At 42.1% G+C, this 24,133-nt stretch overlaps 1 protein-coding gene across 1 annotated transcript in view; it reads left to right on the forward strand.

The window, feature by feature from the left end:
* Nucleotides 1-24,133, forward strand: part of hydin (HYDIN axonemal central pair apparatus protein) — a 541,323-nt gene that overhangs the window by 128,283 nt on the left and 388,907 nt on the right. Inside the window, exon 11 of the mRNA XM_052028752.1 lies at nt 1,784-1,902. Within this exon, the coding sequence (XP_051884712.1) occupies nt 1,784-1,902 (119 nt within the window). The remainder of the gene's footprint in view (nt 1-1,783; nt 1,903-24,133) is intronic.

Here is a 24,133-nt window from a genome sequence, read left to right on the forward strand (position 1 = left end):
CCTACACCCCAAAGATACAAGGCTTGGAAGGCTAAGTTGTCCCTAGAGTGGTACGATTGTCACTCTGTCCTTAGATGTGATGTAATCAATCTTTATATGATTTTATACATAGATTAAGTTCAATTAGAGTAGTCTCCTTGTTTTTATTTTCCAACTGTTGCCTTAAAATAGCCTTGATTCAATCACTGATTTATCCACACTGAGTCAGGGAGTAGAATTAACAGCTTCTATGACGCTGATTTTACGTCAATGCCTATTTGAGGTTATTCCACTTTCAAAGGGAAAAACAACTGCAATACTATTCAAATACAACTTCAGATGGAGCATTAATATTATTTCAGAGGTCACTTGTATTTTCAAAAGCTAATGGGCTAGAAATTGGATTGTTCTCGATTAGGAACACTCGATCCTGCTGGGTGGTTAACCTACACCTGTTCGTGATGGTGCAGCCACGATGCAGTGTTCAATCACAATCCCTGTGAAATTATCCACATGCATTTCAGATATGCAACATTTCTTCTGGGGAAGCATGGTTCATGATGCCTAGTGGCTCACTATGGTGCACTTAGTACCCAGTCATTATTGGAATTGACATCAGGGTCCCAGCCCTTAAATGGCAGAAGTCTCCATCCATTCCAGCATTGCTCAAGGTGTAGCAGTGGGATAAGTTCTCAGACTGGTGTGGTGAATATTGGACGCTGTTGGGAGTTCAATTCGTGCCAGACTGGTAGTAGGAACCTTTCATCACTCCTGCTAAACTGTCTGTTACATTTATATTTGGTTGGGGAAGCAGCTGGACTTCAGAGTTAGCAATTCATTCAGTGGTTTCAGGGGAAGCAGTGTGAGTGGATGTGATGCCACTAGAAATGGATCTGTCAGGATTGGAGTTCACTACATAGGCAAAGATCTGACTTGGGTGGCCACAATGACAACTTGGGCTGTTCCTCGTCATCCACTTGAGGGGCAGCCGGTCACATTTTTCCCAGTTGGTCGTAAAGCATTTGAAGGTTGTCCAGATATTCATAGAACCATAGAGAGATACAGCACGGAAAAAGGTCCTTCGGCTCACCGAGGCTATGCTGACGATCGAGTACCCATTTTTACACTAATCCTACCCTAACCCACTTTATTCTCCCCACATTCCCATCAACTCCACCCAGATTCTACCTCTCTAGGGGCAATTTGCATTGGCCAATTAACCTCTCTACCCACACAACTTGGGATGTGGGAGGAAACCGGAACACCCGGAGGAAACCCAGATGGTCACAGGGAGAACGTGCAACCTCCTCACAGAGAGCGCTACAGGCTTCCTGAGAGGTTATAGCCTGGGACTTCATGACAAAAACGTAGTAGGTGAATTAGAAGACCAAATATTGTGTCTCAAGCCAGTCTGTTTATCATGCATCCATTATAACTTGGTAGGTTCAGTTTAATTGCCAGATTGCAGTTGGTGCTGTCTGTAGTCAGCCAAGTATCTGAACCATTGAAAGAAGGGGGCATTCAGTGGTCTGTAGGATATAGAGTGTGTTCCAATATAGGCTGCAGGATTTTAGATGGGGTTCTGGGAAGATTTTATGGACCTTTGTTAGGTAGAGGTGATTCTTTAAGGAGAATTCTTTCCCTGCAGATATCAGGTGGTTCAGTGTGAGCTATCACAGTTCACTGAGATCACAAAAATGATCAATGAACACAATCTATCACAAATTGATGGTGCTGCTTATACATATTAGATAATATCTGGTAAAATTTAAAGTTGATGCAGATTGATGCTTTGGTTCTGTAGGTCGGGAGACTCGCTTGCCTCTCCGTATCAAGGCTGAAGGTATGGGCCCCAAGCTGCTGCTGAATTTTGACCAGATTGACATGGGACACATCATTATAAACTCTAAGCACACATATGAGGTAAGTTATATAATTACATTCTGTCAATCTACTAAATCGGCTTGAATGTTTTTTTCTGAAATCATTAGGATATTTAATTCAGTTAAATGAAAAACTCAGTTATGGAGTTTCATGAACCAAACAATAATGTATTAGCTGATTAGAACACCAAGTGTTATGTCCCAAGCTGATCTGTTTTTCATTTACTTGTCCATTTATCTATTATACCATGGCAGGTTCATTTTAATTCTATATCTACCCTCTGGTTCTGCGATTGAAAGGTCTGAAAAAACTCATTGCCCTGTCCATCTGTTGTCTGTCTGCAGAAGTCGGAAATAATTTGCACACTTAAGTGATAAATTGATCTGAAAACCTGCTTTAGTTTAGTGATGTAGAGTTTTAAAAAAAAAGTGAAATGGAACGGGGTGGGATAGAGACCATCTTTTCACCCACTAGGACCTGGTTTCAAACTTGTCCAGACTATTCTGACTGGTAGTTTTAAAGCAATTATGTGAAATGAGTTTGGACAGGATCTGTTGGATGCAATACAACCCTGCTTTTAATTGAGATCTACACTGGCAGTTATGCTTTGAGAAGTTGCAGGGCTGTATGTGTGGCAAATTGAAGTACATTGCACTGTTTCACTAACAAATACTCTTAATGTTTGGGACTGAGTAATGTTCCTAGGACAGAATAGAAAGAGACTCAATTTGCATTTAAGCACACCGTACATATTCTGAGAGAACTTTATTCTGCTAACATTCCTCATGTTGTTCAAAGCATCCAAAAGCAGAGGGAGATTGATTTGCCTCATCTCCTCATAATGCTGTTGTATCTTTTTTTTCATACATGGGATGCGGGCATTTCAGGCAAGGTCAGCATTTAATTCCATTCCTAATTGCCCTTGAGATGCGCTGGTCCTTCTTGAACCATAGCAGTGCTTGTCATAGAGTTGTACAGTATAGAAACAGGCCCTTCAGTCCACCACATCTATACTAACCATCATGCCTGTCTATGCTATTCTTACTTGCTGCATTAATTCCATATCCCTCTACTTCCTCATTCAAGCTCTTGTCCAGATGCCTCTTAAATGTTGTTACTGTTCCTGCCTTCACCACCTGCTCTAGCAGCTCATTCCAGATACCAACTACTCTGTGTGTGAAAAATTTACCCCTCAGAACTCCTCTAAACCTCCTCCCCCTCACCTTAAACCTATGCCCTCTAGTTTTAGATGCCTCTACAATTAGAAATGGACACTAGCCCTCTACCTTGTCTATGCCTCTTATAATTTAATATACCATGAAATTAGTTCCACGCTGCTGTTAGTTAGGCAAGTAGAGCCATAGAACACTACAGCACTGAAAACAGGCCATTTGGCCCTTCTAGTCTGTGCCGAAACTTTATTCCGCTAGTCCCATTGACCTGCAACCAGTCCATAACCCTCCAGACCTCTCCCATCCATGTATCTATCCAATTTATTCTTAAAACTTAAGAGTGAGCCCGCATTTACCACGTCAGATGGCAGCCCATTCCACACTCCCACCACTCTTGAGTGAAGAAGTTCCCCCTAATGTTCACCCTGAATCTTTCCCCTTTCACCCTAAAGCTATGTCCTCTCGTACTTATCTCTTCTAATCTAGGTGGAAAGACCCTACTAGCATTTACTCTGTCTATACCCCTTATAATTTTGTAAACCTCTGTCAAATCTCCCCTCATTCTTCTACGCTCCAAGGAATAAAGTCCTAACCTGTTCAACCTTTCCCTGTAACTCAACTCCTGAAGACCCGGCAACCCAGCAAATATAAGTCTGTCTACTCTTATATTTTTGTTTTAGTAGCTTTTGGTACAACTGGTGGACTCATTAGGCAGTTTCAGAGAGAAGTGAAGAGTTGGCCTGGAGTCACACAGGACAAGCAGATTTCCTCTCCGAAAGGATATTAGTGGACCAAAGGGCTTTACGACAATTGAGTAGTTTCAAATTGTTTTTCACTCAGTCAGTTGTCTTGGATCTTGGTGTTATTGGTGAGGCCAGCATTGGTTGCCTGAACTTCACTCTCATTCTCAGAGAGCATTACAAGTTAAACACAGTAGTCATGGATACGCCAGGCCCATTAAGGACAGCAGATTTCCACCCCTGATGAATAAGTTTTTTTTCACAACAATCTGGCAGTTTTGTGGTCATCATTACCAATGACTATTTTAAAATTTGAGCTTGAATTGCCAGATCTTTAATCCAAGTCTCCGAATTACTCGTCTGGTAGTATTAACCAGTGTTGCTATTGGATTTGAACTCCTGATTCCAGATCATCAGTCCAAGCTACTGTGCATTCCCAGGTGGTTAGAGAGATCAGTGCCAGTGGTGATGGACCAAGGATCTTGTCCCAGTGCTTCCAAAAGCTGAATGTTTCCTGTGTGATTGAAACAAATCCCAGCTAATTCAGGCAGTAAGCCTAGGAAATGAGAGAACGTGCAAAGAGAAATTAAAAAGGAAATTATGAAGCCAAAGGCAGTGCTTAAAAAAATGGCAGGAAAAAAAATCAAGGAGAAGCAATGTTTCACAAATTTCTAAAGAGAAAGAGGATAACAAAGGAGAAAGCAGGGGCTATGAAAGACCAAAAAAGTAATGTGAGCTTGCAAAATATGGATGTGGTTCTAAAATATTACTCTGCATCATCAGTCTTCACAAAAGAGGAGAACGATGTGGAAATTGAAGTTGAAGAGTATGAAATATTGGACATACAACATATATATGAGAGAGCGAGGGATTGGTTAACAGACAGAAAACAGAGGAGAGGAGGAATAAACATGTTGAACAACACTTGGAAGAAATACTGAAAGTAGGAAGGGTACAGAATGTACTCTGGGTGGGGTCTTCAATGTCTATCACCAAAAAATGTCTTGGTAGCTTTATCATTTACAGAGTTGGCTGAGTCCTGAAGGACATGGATGCCAGATTGGGTCTGTAGCAGGTAGTGAATAAATCAACACAAGGAATAAACCTGCTTGACCTCTTCCTCACCAGGCTACCTGTGGGAGATGCATGTGTGTATGATTGGATTGGTAGAAGTGACAAACGTGCAGTTCTTGTGGAGACAAAGTCCTGTCTTCACACATAGGACAGCCTCCATCATGTTGTTTGGCACTACAATTGTGCTGATTGGGATAGACTCACAATCTGAGATCCATGAGGCGCTGTAGACCATCAATAGCAGCAGAACTGTATGCCAGCTCAATCTGTAACCATATGGCCCAGTATTTTTGGTAGGGTTAAGGAACTGCAAAGGTATAAAAATGAGCCTGACGGGAGCTATGTACAGGTCTCTGGGTAGTAGTTAGGATGTGGGACACAAAATACAGCAGGAGATAGAAAAGGCATATGTAACAAAGCAGTGATCAATGTGTAGGGTAGATTGGGAAAAACAGGTTAATAGTGGACCCCAAGAAAAGGAATTTGTGGAATGTCTACAAGATGGCTTTTTAGAGCAGCTTATAGCAGAGCCCACTGGGGAACAGGCAATTCTGGATCTAGTGTTGTGTAATGAGGCAAACTTAATTAGGGAGCTTAAGGTGAAGGAATCCTAAGGAGGCAGTGATCATAATATGATAGAATTCAACCTGCAGTTTGAGAAAGAGAAGCTGAAATCTGATGTAACAGTATTACAGCTGAGAAAAGGTATCTACAGAGGCATGAGGGAGTAATTGGAAGGGGACCCTAGCAAGGAAGATAGTGGAGCAGCAGTGGCAGGAATTTCTGGGAGTAATTCAGGAGACATAGCAGAATTCCATCCCAAGGAAGAAAAAACACACTAAGGGGAGGATGAGGCAACCATGGCTGACAAGGGAAGTCAGGGACAGCATAAAACCAACAAGGAAGGCATATAATATGGCGAAGCTTAGTGAGAAGCCAGAGGATTGGGAAGCCTTTAAAAACCAACAGAGGACAACTGAAAAAGCTATATTGGGGAGGCAGGGGAAAGAAGATGAAATATGAAAGTAAACTAGCCAATAATATAAAAGAAGATTACAGAAGTTTTTTTAGGTACATAAAGGATAAGAGAGAGGCAAGAGTGGGCATTGGACTGTTGGAAAATGACACTGGAGAAGTAGTCATGGCAAACAGCAGAGGAACTGAATAAGTATTTTGCATCAGTCTTCACCGTGGAAGACACTGGTAACATAGCAGAAATTCAAGAGAATCAGGGGACAGAGGTGAGTGTAGTGGCCATTACTAAGAAGAAGGTGCTGGGGAAGCTGAAAGGGCTGAAGGTGGATAAGTCACCTGGACCAGATGGAATACACTGCAGAATTCTGAAAGAGGTAGCTTAAGAGGTTGTGGAGGCATTAGTGGTGATCTTTCAAGAATCACTGGAGTCAGGGAGGGTTCCAGGGGACTAGAAAATCGCAAATATAACACCCCTGTTTAAGAAGGGAGGGAGGCAAACTGTAGGCCGGTTAGCCTGGTTGGTAAGAAATTTTGGCATACTTGGAAACACATGATAAAATAGGGCAGTGAGTTGATGGGAGATGTTGCCTGGCAATCTGTTAGAATTCTTTGAGCAGGTAACAAGCAAGTTAGACAAGGGGAGAGTTAGTGGATGTTATTTACTTGGATTTTCAGAAGGCCTTTGACGAGGGTGGGAGTAAAGGGGTCCTTTTCAGGATGGTGGCCAGTGACTAGTGGACTTCTGCAGAGGTCAGTGTTGGGACTACAACTTTTCACTTTATATGTTAATGATCTGGATGGAGGAACTGATGGCATTGTGGCCAAGTTTGCGGATGACACAATGATAGGTGGAGGTACAGGTAGTGCTGTGGAGGCAGGGAGTCTGCAGAAGGACCTGGACAGGCTGGGGAAGTGGGCAAAGAAGTAGCAAATGGAATACAGCGTAGGGAAGTGTGGAATTATGCACTTTAGTATGAAGAATAAAGGTGTGGACGATTTTCTAAATGGGGAGAAAGTTCAGAAATAGGAGTTGTAAAGGGACTGGGAAGGCCTAGTTCAGGACTTCCTAAAGGTTAACTTGCAGGTTGAGTTGGTAGTAAGGAAGTCAAATGCAATGTTAGCATTCATTTCAAGAGCACTAGAATATAAAGGCATGGATGTACTGCTGAGGCTTTATAAGGCATTGATCGGACCACATTTGGAATATTGTGAGCAATTTTGGGCCCTATGTCGAAGATGTGCTGGCCCTGGAGAGGGTCCAGAAGAGGTTCACAAGAATGATTCCAGGAATGAAGGGAGGGGTTTAGAGGGCTATGGGCCAAATGCAGGCAGATGGGACTAGCTTGCTGGGCAATACAGTCGGCATGGACGAGTTGGGCCGAAGGATGTTTCCATGCTGTACGACTCTACGAAAGGTTTAACGTATGAGGAGTGCTTGATGTCTCTGAGCCTGTACTCAGTGGAGTTCAGAAGGATGAGGGGGGGATCTCATTGAAACCTACTGGATACTGAAAGGCCTGGATAGAGTGGACGTGGAGAGGATGTTTCCATTGGTTGGAGAGAGTCTTGGATCTGAGGAACAGCCTCAGAATAAAGGAACATCCCTTTAGAACTGAGATAAGGAGGAATTTCTTCAGCCGGAAGGTGGAATCTGTGGAATTTGTTACTATAGAGGGCTGCGGAGGCCAAGTCATTGAGTGTATTTAAGGCATAGATTGATAGGTTCTTGATTGGTAAGGGGGTTAAAGGTTGTGGGGAGAAGGCAGGAGAATGTGGTTGAGAAAAATATTAGCGATGATTGAATGGTGGAGTGGACTCGATGGGCCGAATGGTCTAATATAATGGTCTTATATCACTCTACCATGAGGAGTGCAGCAGGGCATGCTGGGAGTAGCACAAGTCTTGCCTAAAGATAATGCAGGAGCTGCAATACAGGTTAACAGGAATGCTAAACTGCAGAACAGCATGCAATAGACAGTTGGCAATTCCACAATAAATGGATCGGATTGAAATTCATCTGCTCATGAAAGGTGGTGGACAATTAAACAGTTAGCGGGAAGGGGTTCCAAGAGCACTCCCATCCTCAACGTTGATGGGGTCCAAAATGTGAGTACTAATGACCATGTCTAGCCAAAAGTGCTAAATTGATGATCCATGCTGGCTTTCCTTTGAGATCCCCACCAGTACAGAAGCCAGTCTCCAGCCAATTTGATTCTTCCTATGTGATCAGTGTGGGAAAGTGTGTGGTCATGCACTTCGATAAGAGGAATTATCTAAATGGAGAGCGGCTACAACTGAGTGAACTTCTGAGGGATCTAGGTGATCTAGTGCATGAATCACTAAAAGGTAGCAGGTGGATGCAGCAAGCAGTTAAGAAGAAAAATGACTTATTGGCCTTCATTGCAAAGTCAGAGTTAAGAAATAGGCAAGTTTTGTTACAGTGTTGGTGAGGCCACAACTGGAGTGCTGAACACAGATTTGGTCCCGTTACCTAAGAAAGGAGAGAGGCAGTCCATTGAGATTCACCAGGTTAATTCCCGTGATGAAAGGATTGCCCTATCTAGAGAGGCTAAGGAAATTGGGTCTGTATTCTTTGGAGTTTTGAAGAATGTGGGGTGACCTGACTGAGACACACAAGATCTTGAGGAGGCATGACAGGGTAGGTGAGATGTTTTCACTGCTGGGAGAGATTCAAATGAGGGGACATGGTTACAATTAAGGGGCTGTTCATTTAAAAGCGAGGTACCTAGAGATTTCTTTTTACAGAGGGTGGTGAATCTCTGGAATTCTTAACCCCAAAAAGCTGCGGAGGCTGGAGATTGGAAGTATTGAAGGTGGAGATAAATAGATTTTTGTAAGATTTGGGAATTGAGAGCTTTAGGGAACTGGTACAGAAGAGGGGTTGAGGCCAGCATAGATCAGTCATGATCATATTGAATGCCAGGGCAAACATGAGGGGCCTGGTGGCCTACTCCTGCTCCTATTTCCTTATGTTTTTATGTATCATGAAATGACCATGAGCAGTAGATACAGGAAAGGCTATGGGACCTGACAGTATCCAAGCTCTGGCACTGAAAACCTGCAGTCCAGAACTAGCTGCACTTTTAGCCAAGCTGCTTCAGTACAGTTACAAAACTGATATCTACCTGAAAATTTGGAATATTGCCCAAGTATGTCCTGCTTACAGAAAAAACAGAACAGATCAAATCCGGCGAATTACTTGTTACTAATTACTACTCAGTTGACACTCAATCATCAGCAAAGTGACAGAAGGTGTCATTGACAGTGCAGTCAGTGCTCATGGTCATTTCATGATACATAAGAACATAAGGAAATAGGAGCAGGGGTAGGGCACTCGGCCCCTCACGCCTGCCCTGCCTTTCAATGTGATCATGGCTGATCTATGTTGTCCTCAACCCCTCTTCTGTACAGTTCCTAAAGCTCTCAATTCTCTCACCAATGACCACTTCATTGATCAATTTCCAATCCTCTGTGGTTACAGATTAGGAAAAACAGGGATTAGTCAAAGATTAAGACAGGATCTCCCTTTGGCACTGTTAAGGGGAAATGCTGCCTGAGCAATTTAATTGAATTTTTTGAAGAGGTAACAAAGTGTATTGATGACGGCAGTGCAGCTGATGTATTCTACGTGGAGTTCATGAAGCCTTTGACAAAGTCTCACATGGTAAACTGGTTCGAAATGTCAGACCCCATTGGATTCAAGGCAAGATGGCAATGAGAGGTGGTGTGTGACAATGAAGGGTTGTTTTTGTGGTTGGAAGCCTGTGACCAGTGGTGTACCATGGGGTTTGGTGCTGGGACCCTTGCTGTTTATTATATACATTAATGATCTTGATATGAATATAGGATGGATGATTAATAAGTTTGCCGATGACACAAAAATTGGTGGTGTTGTAGGGAGTGAGGAGTTGTAGACTACAGGTCGATATTGATCAGTTGGTAAGGTGATTAATCCTGATTAGTGTTGGGTGATGCATTTTGGGAGGACCCATAAGGGTTGGACATTCACAATGAATGGTAGGGCCATAAAGAGCATTAAAGAATCCTAATCTGGAAATGTATTCTATGACTGCCAAGGTGACAGAAGATAGCTAATGTGATACCATTGTTTAAGATGAGACAATGTGATAGAGGGCTGCAGGGTATTCAGCCTAATATAAGGGATAGAATAATTATTGAAACAAATTCTGACAGCTTTGCCATCATTTTGCAAGGCATAGTTGAATCAAGATTAGTCAATGTGCAGTTGTAAAGTAAGGGTTGCGTCCACCTAACACAATCAAAGGGAAATTGGAAATCAAAGATAACGGATAATGGCAGTTTTAGTAACAGGAATTATTTTTGCCTTATGGTTTATTGGGACTTAGCGGTAGGTCCCTCATTTTCATGCGAACTTAAATATAGATGAAAGAGGCCGTGTCTGCAGGTTTTCCTAGAAAGAGAAACCTGGAAACAACCTGCAAGTACAAAAATCTCTTTGCCTCCATCATTGGTGCATATTTCCATACACCCAGTGTCAATGAAGAAAGGAAGCAGTTTTATGCTGACCTTGAACATGTCTGGACCCTAGAGTATAACATCATCCTCACTGGAGACTTCGCTGTGAGAGTTAGCTGGAAATTGGTCTTGTGGAGCGGTGCCATTGGGAAGAATGGAGTGGGCAGCGTAAATCCCAGCAATATTCTCCAACTCAGCAAATGTACAGACATTGCAAACCTCGTACAGACAATGACCAAACCCAACGGCAACTCTGCAGCAATGATCCCTGCCTTCCTATCTGCTTCCAAGGCCTGCATATCCTATTGCAGGCATCTCAAGGCATTGGAAGAATACCACCAACATTGTCTCCACAATATCCTCCAAATTCACTTGCAAGGCTGACTCTGCAAACAGACACTTCATTCTCAGCCCTGTTGTGGGAAGAGATTACCATGTGGACAGAGGTAAAGATTCAAGGACATGCTCAAAGCCTGCTTGATGGAATGCAACATCCTCACTGATCCGTGGGAATCTCTGGCTCGTGACCAAGTGAGAACCACAAGACCAGTGTCGGGAGCACACAGAAGCCCTATGTAAGCAGCAGAATGAATGTGCCACTCAAAAACGACCCATCCACCTTGCTGGCCACCACCTGTCTCATCTGTGGAAATGTTTGACTTCATTGTCCACCTCAGCACCCATAAAACTAAAGTAAGTAATCCTTGATTCTGAGGGTCTGCCTATTGAAGAAGAAAACTCATCTTTTTTATACCCCAGGACCTTTCCACCATCTACAAGCATGAGTCAGGAGAATAATGGAACATTCTCCACTTGCCTTGCCAACAGCTCTCAAGAAGCTCGACACCATCCAAGACAAAGCAGTTTAGTTGATTGGTACCCCATTCATTACCCTAGACATCCATTATTTTCTCCACCTGTGTACAGTAAATGCCCTGTGTATCATGGATAAAATTGGCTACCCTGACAGCACCTTCCAAATATATATACATCAAGAAACACAAGGGTGTCATGTACATGGGAATACAATTTTGCACGCAATCACCACTTGAAAATATTTTGCCATTCCTTCATCATTGCTGGGTCTAAACTCTGGAACTCCTTCCCCAACACCAGAAGGACTGCAGTGGGTCAAGGAGGCAGCACACCACCACCTTCTCAAGGGAATTGGGAGTCAGCAGTAAATACTGGCCTTGTCAGCAATGTCCACATCCTACAAAACATCATGGCAACACCCATGTTTGAACAATAGCACTTCTTCAACCAGTTCAGTGTTAGATATTGTGATCTAAAGGACAGTCATGTTATGTGTGCCATGTGAAGAACTGGTGGTTGCTGAGCTAACCACCATTTAGTATGATCAATCATGTCCATCCATATTGCAATGAAACATTAAAAGCAGCCTTGATCACTCTGAAAATAGCACATTGGATCCCTATGCACTGTGAAAACCTTCACATATAACTCAGTGAGATAAAAACAGAAACTTCTGGTAGGATGTGTGGAAAGAGAGTTAATGTTTCATGTCAAACATCCTTCGTCAGGTTCCACAGATGCTGCCTGACCTGCTGGGTGTTTCCAGCATTTTCTGTATTTATTTCAGATTTCCAGTGTCTGCAGTTTTTTTTGATCTTCACAACTCAGCGAAAAACATGCTGAACTTGCAACAGCACTAACATCGAAACAGATTGGTATACCTTAATATTCAATTTGTGGTGTGTTCAAGGAAACAATTGACTTTATCATCTGACACCGTTGGAGCTGCTTTGATGAAAATAATGCTGTGACTACATTTCTTCTTGATTGGAAGAGAAAAGCTTTTTGAGATTGGCAAATTCCCCACATCCAAGTAAAAGCAGGTAATCTATCAAAGGCTTAAAGCTGAAGCGTTTGAGAAAATCAAAAACAAATAGTGGATAGGGAGGGCAAAAGCAATCCAACAATTTGCTGCAGTAATGATATGTGGAGTTTCTTTTGTGCAATCAAGGTTGTCTTTGGAACAAGCCTTCAAGGATTCATGTACTTGGATCTGAAGATGGCAGTATACGTCGTAAAGATAGTATCCGTCTAGGAACAGTGGAACAACGTCCATTCCATCCTGCACCATCCGGTTAGAGATTTGCTATCAACATCTGAAGAAGTTTGGAAAGAATTTCTAAGCCTTGGTCTCCTTTTCAGAGGAAGGATAAATGCAAGAAAGTTTATTGGATAGATTCCTGTGATTGGGGCGGGGGATTGTTAGAGGCAGGGGCATGGAATTATCCTATGAGGAGAGATTAAGATGACTTTGCCCAAATTCCCTGGAATTTTGTAAATTAGGCAGTGATCTCATTGGAACATTTACAGTTTTTAAGAAGCTTGATTGAGTACATGGCTGGAGAATCTCAAGCAAGAGATCGCACTTTCAGAACAAGGGGCTGGCCAATTAGATGAGGAACAGTTTATTGACTCGGTATGTTGTAAATAGTTGATAAGAACCTTCAAGAATAGAGACCGATTTTTGAATATTGTTCACATCAAGGGATACAGGGGTATTGCTGGAAATTACAGTTGTGGTTGAAGGTTAGTGTGATATTATCAAATGATAGGGGGGCACATAGCTTATACCAGCTTACTTTTGGTAATTTATCTGAAGTTCTTGTGGGTTGTAGCCTGGGACGAGTCACCTACTTCATTGTCACTTGCTCCCCTAATAGCTCATTAGTTATTATTGTGTTTCCTGCAACTGCTACTTCATAGAGAGCCAGAAGGGGGTGTGCAATGAGGCTGTCCTCTTGAGTAGGTGCTTTCAATGTTACAGAGCAGAGCCCTGGTAATCATCATCCAGCCTGCATTATAATTGTGACTCCATCTGTCATGTAGCACATTAGATTGGACCATCAAATAATTCCACAATTTGTGGACATTTAGGGCAATATTGTTGGTGTCAATTGTACCCTGTGACAGATATTCAAGGACACAATCAGTGGGAAGGTAAATCTGCATACCATTCATTGATATAACTCAACAATGACTAATCCAGTGACATCATTTGACTTTATTCAGGCTGCTGAAAGATGCTTGTCCTGTTCAGGTTGATCTTCTTTTGGCCCCCTTGCCTAAGAAAGGATATAGTAGCATTGGAGACAGTCCAAGGAGATTTACCAGTGTCATTCCTGGGATGAGAGGATTGTCCTATCAAGAGAGGCAGGACAGTTTGGATCTGTACTCTGGAATTTAGAAGAATAAGGGGTGATCTTTTAGAAACTTAGATCATAAGGGGGCATGACAGTGTTAATGTCGAGATGTTTACACCATTAGAAGATTCTGGAATGAGGGGACATGGTCACAAGATAAGGGTCTGCTCACTTAAAACCAAGGTATGGCGAGGGTATTGAACCTCTGACATTCTCTATCCCAGAGAATTGTGGAGGCTGGATCATTAGAAGTATTTAAAGTGGAGGTAGATAAATGTTTGGAAGGTTGGGGAATTGTGGGCTATGGGGGTCTGCCACAGAGGAGAAGTTGAAGTCAGAGTAGATCAGTCATGATCATATTGAATGGCAGGGCAGGCTTGAGGATCCACGTGGTTTTGGCTCCTAATTTCCTGCATGTTCTACCCTCGTACGAAGCAACTCCTGAAAATTCAGTGTCCATTAGTGCCCAAGGGGTCTCACTCCCTCTCAGATACTACTCCCAGTAGTATCTGCGCTGAAGCCTATGTCTAGTTACAAACGTTGCCAAATTCTTTCTATTCTCCTGTTCCCAGTATGTTGACAAAAGTAATTGGTCTTTTAAAATTCAGGTTGCTTATCAAGATTGCTACAGGAAACAAATTGCTCACTTACAGAGGTGAAATTCACATAGGGAACTCATCCAGTCAGAGGTAGTGTTCAAACAGGGAGCTCACCCAATGAAAGTGTCACGAGGAGCCTCGTTGCATCATGTTAATTAGTTCGACAACACAAATTCAGATGGATGCATACTAATTACATAACGTCTGATTCCACTTAATCAGAAAATCCATGTTACAGTGCCTAGAAAGGGAGTGAATCAGAAACAAAAAGTTAAAGTGTTTGCCACTCCGATGTGTTTGACCTGCATTGGTTAGAGAATGTTTGAAAAACATTGGTGTTGTGAAAAGTATTGGAAATGGAAGCGATTACTTAGTGGTTGAGGGAGGGATTGGCCTCAGTTTAATTAGAGTAAATAATGTAGAATAGGCATTTGGAATTAGAGGATTATCGCTTTCTTAAACCCTTGGCTCAGATTTTGTCTTTGTGAGCATTCAAGGTAATGGAATGCGTTAAATACATTGATTACAAAATGCTTCAGGCAAGACTAGAACTTTTCATATGCATTATTAAACTTGGATCAAGTGAAAGCACTTGCCAGTAATTAGGAGAATATGTGAAAGGTATTGTTAGATTGCTGAATGCCAAATTCTGCACAATAAGAAGAAAAATGGCACCACTGGAAGCTTTTATGTTACTTTTTTTTCCATTTTCCGGCATTTGCATGTCAGAGATTTGGAATGAAAATACAGCAACTACTTCCATTTATATACGCTCTTTTAAAATAGCATAATATCCCAAGCTGCTTCACTGGAGTATTGCCGAACAAAAGTTGGCAATAAGTCATGTGACATGTAAAGCAAAGAGATTTTAAGTAACTCTCTTAAAAAAAATGTAAGGAAAGGAAGCAGACAGGTTAGGAAGTGTAATCTAGACTTTAGGACCTTGGCAGGTACCTTACCATAGAGCAATTAAGTTCAAGGATGACCAAGCAGCCAGAAGTGGTGGAACACAGATATCTCAGAGGCTCATAGGGCTGGAAGAGATTACAAAGATAGATAGGGGCAAGACAATGCAAGAATTTGAAAACAAGAATAAGAATTTTAAAATCAGGATATTGCTTAACCAGGAGCGAGTGGAGGTCAGCAAGCACAGATGACACTTGTGTATATGCAAGTTCAGAGGCTGAACTCCTAGTTGTTGTAGACATGTATACCCAAGAGAGTGGGCCTTACACCTATCCCCACTATACAACACTGCCTTCCAACAATAAATCCACAATGACACTCTGAGAAATACCGATGACTTCCCATATCTCAAGAGATACCCCACCATGAAGGCTGACATCAAGGCAGAAATTCACCATGATCTTCAGTGCACTAGCACAACCCTTGGCTTCTTGAAGAAGAGTGTTTGACAATCAAGACCTCAAACCAGGCACAATGTCGGACAAGTAATCTGACAATTTAGAGACAACTGAGGGTTTAAAAGAAATGGTAATGAAGTGGAACTGAATGCCATCTGTGTACTAATGAACAGAGATTGTGTTTTTGAATGATCCTGCCAAGTGTTAGCATGTTGATGAGAAATAGGAGGATATCAGGAAGATCCCTCAGGAGATAGCAGAGAAGGCATTGCAGGTGTGATAGGACATTTATACTCATTATTTTATGTATGCTGTTTAGGATATACGTGCATGGAATTAAAAAGCTATAACACTTTTGTTTTCAACATCATGAGATTACAATTTGATTTTACTCAGAAATGAAATGTGATTGGACCATTTTTGGGTTGCTTCACTTTAATGTGGAAATTTGACCAGACACTTAATGGAGTGATTCATCCTTGACAGTAACGCTTGGGATGATGTCATTCCTCATATATACAGTGTTTCCTTTGGGAACTATATGAGGCAAATTAGACTACATTATTATAAGAGTGACTACTGTTAAGCAGACTTTGCACATCAAGGTATTAATACCACTGTAGCAGGTTCTGGCATTCTCATAATCTGGCAATTCCCCTCCACTGCCACATAACTGAAAATCTAGCCCTTGACTACAGTTTTTTTCACTCCAATAAAAATCCTCTGATGTTCCTGCCCCCATGCTTTAATATTAGGTTTATGGCTGGTGACGTTGTGTTCCCCAACCATCTGACTTTGGTCCTAGGCAGCATATTTTCCACTGCAGGAAGTACTAAACTTTGCAGTGATGGGCCAATGACCCTAACCCCAATCCCTATAGATGCCGTGTTGGAGTGGATTGCCCCAACATGGCTGTGTGCTTGCCCCTGGGCCACTTTTGTTCTAGCTTCTTGCCCTTTGGTGTGGCTGACTGCAGACCTACACTCACAGAATGGCTTTGACAGCCCGTGGGGCCTTGGACCCCACCCTGGGCACGCCAGCACAATTGAATGTTTCTGAGTATCTTAAGTTTACATACGTTCAAACTTGGTGCTTTCTAAGTGAAAGTTAAAATATATATTTAAAAATATAAGTACTAAAGGCACCACACTCGCACACTAAGAACAATTAAAACATTGAAGTTAAATAAATAATGAAAATAACTGCAGTAAACTTTCTCCTGGCAGCTGACATCTCCCATTCACTTGAAAGGGGGCTGCTGTGCTGCTTGGTCTAACCTGTTGCAGAAGGTTAGCAGGAGGGTTTACCAGCCAATGTTCTGGGAAGCCTGCAGAATCTGCCGGTGTAGGGCAGAGAGAGCCGGCAGCTGGTGATGACAGGGCAGAAGGTGCTGTTGCCAGCTTAGGCCCATGCCAACACTGGGTTGTGGGACATTCTGGAGAGGTGGATATCTTGCAGTAGTGCAGGTGTTGGGATGGGGGTTTCAGGGCAGTGTTTTCTGATCATCCTTTGGAGGTATTGGTCAAGAAGTGGGGATGAGCTGAGTCGAGTTGCCCAACTATAAACCAGCCATTCACTAATGTCTATTTGTTTTTGCTGCACCAATATCTACTGGACTTTCAATTACAGTTGAAATACTTTGAGCTGTGGACTGCAGGCATTGCTTATAACAATGCGCAAAGTGAGATTTGCTGGTATGTAATTACTGGCTGTTTGAAACAGCACTGATGTTCAATTTGTATTATCCACAGTGACATAATGGAATTCATTTAACCTGTCAGATTTAGGAACACATGTCAGCAGTATTTTGTTGAAGAAAGGAAATAAATTTTATCATTCTAGAGTATTATGAAGTCCATCTATTAGAAAAGGTTATTAACATGTCAGATAATTAATACAACTGCCGAGCATCTTTGGTACACAATTTAAACCTCAATAGTAAGGGAAACCAAAAAGAAATTCAATACCTCTTAAAGCACAAAGTGTAAAATAGCATTAGGTAAGGGGCAGATTTTTCATATCATAACTACAAGACCTGGCATTCCTGAGGACCATTCTGGCAATAGATCCTGGTTAAGCCAGAACTTCTGCTCTATCTTTTACTTCAATCTGGGCTCAGCTGTACTTGCGTGTTTTAACCATGTCCTGCTATGTTCTTGGGTGTATTTTGATGTGGGTTCTTGCCTCTGCCATCCATGGAAATTCACCCAGTATTCCATTAAGCTTCTCCCCTATTTCCTCCTATTAACACTCAACAAATACACCTTTTGGTTTATCATACCTTAGGGAACAAAAATGTAATCATGATATGATTTTTCATTCTTTCCAAATGCGAGAGGTTATTTACACACCAGGATTCACTTCTAGTTGGGAGGAATGTGGAAATCTGTTGTAACCATATGCAGTTTCTTATCTTGCCCCAGTCTTCAGTCTCATGTATTGCACATGGCAGCACTTCTATATCATTATTCCCCAGGAATTTCAGGGCAGCACAATGGTAAAATGTAGAACAGCAAAAACTCCTGAACTTGAAATAAAAGCAGAAAAATCCAGGGATACTCGGCAGGTCAGACGGAGGAACAGAGTACTCTGGGCATGACGTGTTTCTAGCTTTGATAAGTGCTGCCTGATCCTCCGTCAGGATGTTGGGTTCAGGATGGTCCATGGCCACAAGCCCAAAGTGGCCCGTGCTGTGGCAGTAGACAAGATGGGGAATCAGGAGATCATCAGTGTTTGGAAGGTAGTGGTGGAGGGATGAAGGAGGAGACTGACAATGTTTGGATAGTAAAGGTTGCTGGAGGGAATTGGGAGACTGGCAGTGCTTGAATGGTGGTAGTTAGTGGGAGAGAGGTTGTCCACTGGCATCAGATTTGAGGGTTGGGACCTGGAAATCAGAGCACAGTGTGTGGGTGAAGGGTTGGTGCGGTATCGGGAGGGTGCTGAAGGAAGAAGATAGGTTTGGCATTGCAATTCAGTGGTGCACTGGGAAAACCCTATGCACCTCCAGCATGGACTTTGAGTCTGAGGCTGAGGGTGACCCTTGTCCAGTTGAATTTCAGGGAAGATATAAAACGACCTGGAAATCTCATGTTTTACTCCAGAAAATTCAGTTTTCAGTTACTTAGACATGAAATAAAACAGTATCATGCAACTGAAATTGAAGGCAACTGTGAAAGGATTTTGTCTGGTATATAAATATTATAAAATCTCTTGGTAATAATATATCCATAAAAACTTATTTCCAATAATGGTCAAATCAAAACAAATCATAAGTTATCCAGTTATGCCAAAATTGGATCTATGAGGATCAGCTTTCCATTGCTCTGTTGCAAGTTTGTACTAAGCTTTCACAAAAGTAAACCTGCTGTTCAGGAAACCCCATGAGACTGGAGCTGTACTGGTTTGCAATACTGGCCTCCACGATTCAGTAGTGGAGCATTTACCCCATAAGTGATGTATCACTTTCTCTGCATTGGACTTTTCTTTTGGGTTTTAATGCAAGAAAATAAATGTTCGACTGTTGATCTTTTTTGTAGTGAATAGGAATAATGATGTGTAACAAATAATGTCACATAGCTGTTGCAACAGTTTGGGCTTTCTCTGGTACATTTACTCTGATCACATATCAGCAGTATCCGTAAGCATTCGTGGTGAATTCATGCTAAGACTACAGAATGCAGCATGCTCCTATGGGAAGGATATTTAGACACTAGAGTGGGTATAACACAGATATGCCAGCGCCACAAAGCTCAGTAGATTTTATCTAATAATTCATGGTAATTTCATCAAGACTGGGCTCCTTTTCTGCTTTGAAGACTGGCACCCTGTTAAGCAACTGCTCTTTAGTTATTTTGTTTTCCCTGACCTAAAATGATCCAGTGCACCTCTTGTCTTTTGCTGCTGCTTTGGTCGCATCCTCCTCAGTGAACATTCGTGGAAAGCACAAGTCTGAAAATGAATGGAAAGTGATCATGGATCGAATCATGTCAATCCAGAAATATGATTGGGCACCAGATAGTGGATGAAGCTGTCACGTGTGTACAGGATGACGATTAAGCCAGGCTGCTCTGGAGCAATCGTCAGTGTGCACTGCTGGGGCAACTAGGACTTTACATCCCGGAGCTGGATGGTAACTGAGCTAAAGTAAAACACATATACCTTTGATCCTTTGGAACCACCCTCAATATCCTCCCCCATCCACCATCTGGTCTCCCTCTGAGCACTTTTTCCTAACCCCCCCCTCCCCCACCCCACCATCCCAAACTCCTTTCTGACCCTGACTGGGAAGGCCCATCGTGGAGAACTCGAATATAACCCTGCCAGGTCACGTTTTGGTGTCCACATCCTCACCCATCTCCTTAGTCCTGATCTTCTCACCAGTATCCCCCACCCAGCCTCATCCCCCTGTCCTGCTCTGATATTACTACAGCATCCTCACTGCTGCCCACCCAATAAAAGTCTCACTGATCCAGCCTCAGATCCTGATGGCACACTTACAAACACAAAAAAGTGTGGCACTCTTTCCATGGCACTTGAGGCGTTGTGCTGAGGGTGCTGCTGAAATCTGTGGCTGCTGCTGCTATTACTGTCTAGCACATCTGTTGAGGTGCACTGGGCTGGTCATTCATCTGCTTCCCTTGGAATATTTCCCTAATTAGCCCCACTCTGTATCTGCATTTACTACATATTTATATAAGACTTACAGGTTTTGTTTAAAGTTAGCTGCTGATCTATTTTCAGAATCTGTCTTTGCTATTCATTCCTTTTTTTAGCTCTCAAATAAACTTTTCAGATCCAGGTTAGTTCTTCACTTTAGAATAGAATTTTCATTTGTCATAAATCCCCCTTTTCAGTTTCCTTTTAATCTTTGTGTTACAGACTAGGTTACTATTGGGGAATGTCCCTTTAAGACATAGCACTGTGTTTGTGTGTGTGTGTGTGTGTGTGTGTGTGTGTGTGTGTGTGTGGCGTGCTTATGTCAACAGAAGATAAGGACGTAATGACGTTTTTGGAGCAGTCAGAGGAGAAGAGAGAGAGAGAGAGAGATCAGCCTGCTAGTCTCTATCGATGGATGAAAAACAATAACTGTGTCTGTCACTACAATCCACGTATGGATTTTTGGAATAATCCAGTGGAGTCCACTTTGTCGTTAACCTGTAGAAGGAAACAGGTATTTGTGTGGATGGCCATGACTCGAATGCCTTTCAGGGTGGCAGATATTTCGGAACAAAGCAGTGAAGTAGTCACTGCTCAGTAGACACTGAGGTGTCATATGGGTTCCAAAGTGGAACATTTGGATTTCGTAATTACTCTCTATTTTCTCTCTACGTTTTGTCTTCAGTCAACGGTGGTTGTTGAAGAAGCCCTTGCTCACGTTTCACCTTACGGCTTGCTGAACTGAACTTTGAGAACTATTCCTGGACTTGGAGTTTGGGAATTTGCCACACACACAGTTTAGTTTTTGGGATTAATGTTTAAGATCTAACATTTTTACTTCTAACATTCTAACATTTTTACTTTTATTTTTCTTATTATCATAAGTAGTTATTAATAAAATAGTTTTTAACACATACATGACTCGGTGTGTTTCTTTTGTTGCTGGTTCGTAACACTTGATCCTTTAGTCCTCAAGAGGATACAGTTTTGCCTGCTCTTTCTTTCCTCCTTGCACAAGAGCAAAGCTGATCATTTACCAGAATGTTCTGAGAACCCTCCAATTCCTCCCTGTCATCCTATTTGAATAGTTAATTATTTTCTGAGCTCCTTTAATCTATCACACTAAGGGAAAGAAAGTCTGGCAAACAAACAAATTAAGTGTGTCTGCACTTGAATATATGCTTCTGCATATGGGAATGCCGACTTTCAGATTTTTGTGAAGTTTTGATGTTACTTTTCGATAGTGCTAGTCCTTGAATAAAGCTGGTGAAGAAGCAGTAGGCACAGGTGAAATAAAACAAACTGCATGTTCAAAGTACATTGCAGTTTCTGCAAGCAAACAATGAAATAATACACTTATTGGTTGGATTGAAATTTCAGGGTATTTGTGGACAACATCACACCATCTGAAGCTTTTGACTTGTGGCAAAGAGTTCTCAGAAATTTAGAGAGAAAGAAACAGAAATTGTAGCAACGTTTTGCAAAGAAAGGAGGTTAGTTACTGCAGAAAATGAGTAGAGGATAGACACATATTAGCTGTGTGTAGATATTCAGTCTCAGTCACTCACAACACGAGAGTTAAATTTACAAGGATGCTGCCAGGACTTGAGGCCCTGAGTTATAGGGAAAGGTTGGGCAGGCTAGGACATTCTTCCTTGCTTTGTGGGAGACTGAGGCTGACCTTATAGGGGAATAGACAGGGTGAATGCATACAGTCTTTTTCCCAGGGAAGGGGAACTAAAATCTAGAGGACATAGGTTTAAAGTGAGAGGGGAAAGATTTAAAAGGGACCTGAGGGGCAACTTCTTCACACAGAGGGTGGTGTGTATATAGAACAAGCTGCCAGAGGAAGTGGTTGAGGCAGGTACAATCACAACCTTTAGAAGACAGTTGGATAAGTACATGAATAGGAGGGGTTTAGAGAGATATGGGTCAAATACAGGCAAAGGGGACTAACTGGGTGGGCACTATGTTCAGCATGGATGAGCTGGGCCGAGGGCCTTTTTCCGTGCTGTATTACTGTATGACTTAATGATTGTATAACAGTGTGTTCACCAAGCTTGATTGCTGAAGAATTACTTGCTTGTCTCCCTGTGACTGGGTACATTGTTATCTTTATATTCAGGCTAAGTGTAGTAGGTGCATGAAGTGTCAACGTATAGAACGCAGAATGGTACAGCACAGGAACAGGCCCTTCGGCCCACAACATTGTGCTGAACTAATTAAACTAGTAATCAAATGCCTAACCAAACTAATTCCTTCTGCCTACACAATGTGCATATCTCTCCATTCTCTCCATGTGCCGATCTGAGAGCCTCTCAAATACTTCTATCATATCTGCCCCGGCAGAGCATTCCAGGCACCCAGCACTCTGTGTAAAAAAAAACTTGCCCCTCACACTCCTTTGAACTTGCCTTCGTCACCTTAAATGCATGCCCTGTAGTATTAGACATTTCAACCCTGGGAAGAAGATACCGGCTGTCTACTCTGTCTGTGCCTCTCACAATCTTATAGACTTCTATCAGGTTTCTCCTCAGCCTCCACCGCTCCGAAGAAAGCAACTGTAGTTTGTCCAATCCCTCCTTTTACCACATGCCCTCTAATCCAGGCAACATCCTGGTAAAGCTCTTCTGTACCCTCTCCAAAGCCTCCACATCCTTCCTATAAAGGGGCGACCAGTATTGAATGCAAAACTCCAGATGTGGCCCAACCAGAGATTTATAAAGCTGCAACATAACTTCCTGTCTCTTGAACTCAGTGCCTTGACTAATAAAGGCCAGCATGCCATACGCTCTCTTTACCATCCTATCAACCTGTGCAGCCACTTTCAGGGAGCTATGGACTTGGACTCCAAGATCCCTCTGGACATCAACACTGTTATGGGTCCTGTTAAGTTTACATTTCACTATGTGCACCACAAAGGATGCCAGTGCTTTGTCCCTTGTGACGGATGATGATTACACTCAGACTATGTATCTTGCAGGCTTTGGGGGCAGGTGCTTAAGAAGGCAGCATGCCTTAGATGGAAGGATTATGCAATAGCATCTGACATTTTGTAGGCTGCACAGATTATAAGGCCCAGTTGTTGCCTGTTAACTTTATTCACTTCCTCTGCTTACCCATGACTCACTCGACTTTATTGCTGTTTTTACACGCAGCGTGAAGGCACACAGTCAAAATGCAACATAAACTTGAAAATATTACTATGCTCTCACCTGAGAGTGAAAATAATTCTTCAAAAAAATCTTTATTTAGCTATGAGAGCAGGTGGTGCAAACAGCAACATAGATGCTCTATCGATTTTATCACCTTTTTAAAATCTTTAATAAGATGTGCTCTAGTACACCATCGTTGGATTAAAATCCTGGAACATCTGACCTCACGGCTACCTTACAGCAATGTGAGCACCTTCCCTGAAACAACCTACAGAGGTTCAAGAAGTCAGCTCACTGCCGCATTCTCAAAGGCAATTATAGATGGGTCATAAATTCTGGCTTTGGCAGTGATGGCCATCTTCCATAAATGGAAGTGAAAGGATTGTTCAGTGCAAAAGTACAAAACATTGTACCTCCAATACATTTCCGGCAGTCTGATTCAATGTACTCTGCGATTTCTGCACTGTAGCTGAACATCAATCCTGGGATCAGTGCAAAATACTATTTTAAATAGACTCTGTAAAGTCGTCATGATTGTCTTATGAATTTCATTCTCCCAGGAGCCTTGGATGATTCTGACTGAAGTAGAAATAGAAAAGTAATGTTGCAGTTAAGTGCCACTGAATGCCTTTCATGTTGCTGCTATTTTTTGCAGGTTATAAACAAAGGAAATTAAACAATTAGCAGCTTTTACAAGAGATTTTAAAAGATATTTGTGTCTTCATCTTGCAGTTTCACTCTGATGTTTAATGCATAAATAATTCTTCCTAAAAATTCAGGATGCAGGACCTCTGAACGGTCCACATTATCTTCTGCTGACTCATCCCTCATCCAAAGGGAA

The sequence above is a fragment of the Pristis pectinata genome, chromosome 13 (genome assembly GCF_009764475.1).
Source record: "Pristis pectinata isolate sPriPec2 chromosome 13, sPriPec2.1.pri, whole genome shotgun sequence".
NCBI lineage: Eukaryota > Metazoa > Chordata > Chondrichthyes > Rhinopristiformes > Pristidae > Pristis > Pristis pectinata.